Source organism: Anneissia japonica, unplaced genomic scaffold, assembly GCF_011630105.1.
Source record: "Anneissia japonica isolate Jap-2015-1 unplaced genomic scaffold, ASM1163010v1 scaffold13374_len77687_cov166, whole genome shotgun sequence".
Classification (NCBI taxonomy): Eukaryota; Metazoa; Echinodermata; class Crinoidea; order Comatulida; family Comatulidae; genus Anneissia; species Anneissia japonica.
In genome coordinates, this window is record NW_022747996.1 from 73,504 (window position 1) to 75,697 (window position 2,194).

Genomic DNA, 2,194 nt, shown 5'->3' on the forward strand with positions numbered 1-2,194 from the left:
CATGCAATAATCCCCATACCTTTCTCTTATACACATCTAGATGTGTATAAGAGTGCCCCTTGAATCTGCCACTAAAATACTCATCATAAAAAAGTTTTTAAAATTATCTTTTTAGTCATAATTATGCCCGCTTATGTATTTCGTGCAAACTAACCTTCATGAAAATAATGATTTATTATCTACTGATTAGCTTGTAACGTATTCAAAATTCGAACCATGAAAAACAAATAAGATAAACTTAATACAGTCATTAATTTAGTCTCTTTGCATGTACAATACTTTCAAAATCAATCAAGAGGTTTTTGCTTTTCTCCTTTTTTTTAATTTCACTTTTGTGTAAGTAATATTGCGACTACACTATTGTGAGTGGAAATAATACCGTCTAATTTACGATCAAACAGGACTAGGGAGGGAACACACAAAACATTAGTTAGATTTGATTTCACAAACATAAAGGTGATTTACTAAATTTATCATTATCAGTGGCGGCCCCAGGAAAGCAAATTAGAAGGGGGGACAGGGAGAGACTTGCACAATTTGGGAAAGTAGATCACCATGGTTGGGGCTGAGGAAAGACAATTTATGATTATGACACCTCTAGATTGCCGGAAATGGCACTCTCAGACCTAAATTCTAATTATAATTTTACTTTGTTTTTTCCCATTTAAAAAAAATAATTTTGAAAACTTTAGGGTCGGCTCGGCCCCACTTGAATCCGCCACTGATTATTATGACGTCATTGCGCGATTGCGTCAACGTAACACTGGAGTTTGTAAACTTTTGGTAGGCCTATCACTTAATAGAAATAGATAGACATATCCGTGCCAAAGGCTGTATAATTATTGTTTAATAATATTATATATATAAAATTCAATTGACTAACTATAATTTTTTGAAATTAGGAAAACAGTAATCCTATGTATGTAGATAATATGAAACACTAGCATAACGTACGGGTCATAATAATATACAAAAGGAATAAATCGTTTATAGTAGAAATTGTGCACTTTTGAGTTTGTAAAAATGTTGGCCTAATAAGTATACACGCTTCCAATTTTAACAACGTTCAGTACATTGTTTTTAGAATAAATTTAGCCTCTGATAAAACTTAGCACCCATAAAATCGATCTAGTGGTTTTTGAGGTGGTTACGAAATGTATAAACAATTGCGTTTTTACTCGGTATTGGTCCGGAAAATACGTACCGCACTTAGAAAAGTGAACAGACTAAATTCATGAGTCATGCGTAATTGTTATTCTTCCATTCGCTTTTAAAAGTGGGGATTTAATTATAGAAGATTGGTGGAAAGTGGGGGAGGGGGACAATCGATATGATGTCCCCTACTTTGAAAAGTGGGGGGACGCGTCCCCCTGTCTCCCACCGATCGACGCCCATATCCGCAAAATATCTCCCGCCTCCAATAGCTCAACTCAAATAGGACATTTTCAAATCCAAGAATTTACGCTCAGGTCCGGGTAGTTAAAAACCAATCATACCACCAAATTGTATCAGATAGCGTACACTCTATCTACTAGTGATAAACTTCACCTTTACCCATGCAATAATCCCCATACTAATACTCGAGAAACTATTGAATTAAAACAACAATAATAATAATAATAATAATAATAATAATAATAATAATAATAATAATAATAATAATAATAATAATATTAATAATAATAATAAAACAACTTATTTATATAAGTTCATAATAAAGATAATAACGATATAAGTTCATAATAAATATAATAACGATAATTCTCACCAGCATCCCGGAATAGGAGTTCTTACTGTAAACCAGTATAGATTAACCAACTTCCAAACGTCAATATTCAAGGTGATTGGTTCGATCAGATCTCCGATCACCTCAGTTTGGAACTCCATTTCAATATTACCAGGAATATGTATTGGGTCAGGCAGTTTGAATTCCTTCACTTGGATACCTTTCGAAATGGGTCCAGATTGCCCTAAAAAAGAAAAGAAAGTCCATTGCATGTTATGATTTACCGGTACCTTTAAATAATAAACACCTCTATTTGTGTATATAGCATAATGTAGGCCTATATGTATGTATGTGTTTGTTTGTTTGTGTATGTATGTATGCGTGTATGTATGTATGTATGTTGTATGTATGTTTGTATGTATGTATGTATATATATATATATATATATAATATATATATATATAATAT

General features: G+C 32.4%; 1 protein-coding gene across 1 annotated transcript in view; it reads right to left on the reverse strand.

Annotated features, from left to right (window-relative positions):
* The window catches only part of LOC117120651, a 6,982-nt gene extending 5,017 nt beyond the window's left edge, over positions 1–1,965 (reverse strand). Inside the window, exon 1 of the mRNA XM_033265678.1 lies at positions 1,769–1,965. Coding sequence (XP_033121569.1) covers positions 1,769–1,887 — 119 coding nt within the window. The 5' untranslated portion in view covers positions 1,888–1,965. The remainder of the gene's footprint in view (positions 1–1,768) is intronic.
* Positions 1,966–2,194: the final 229 nt, after the last annotated feature.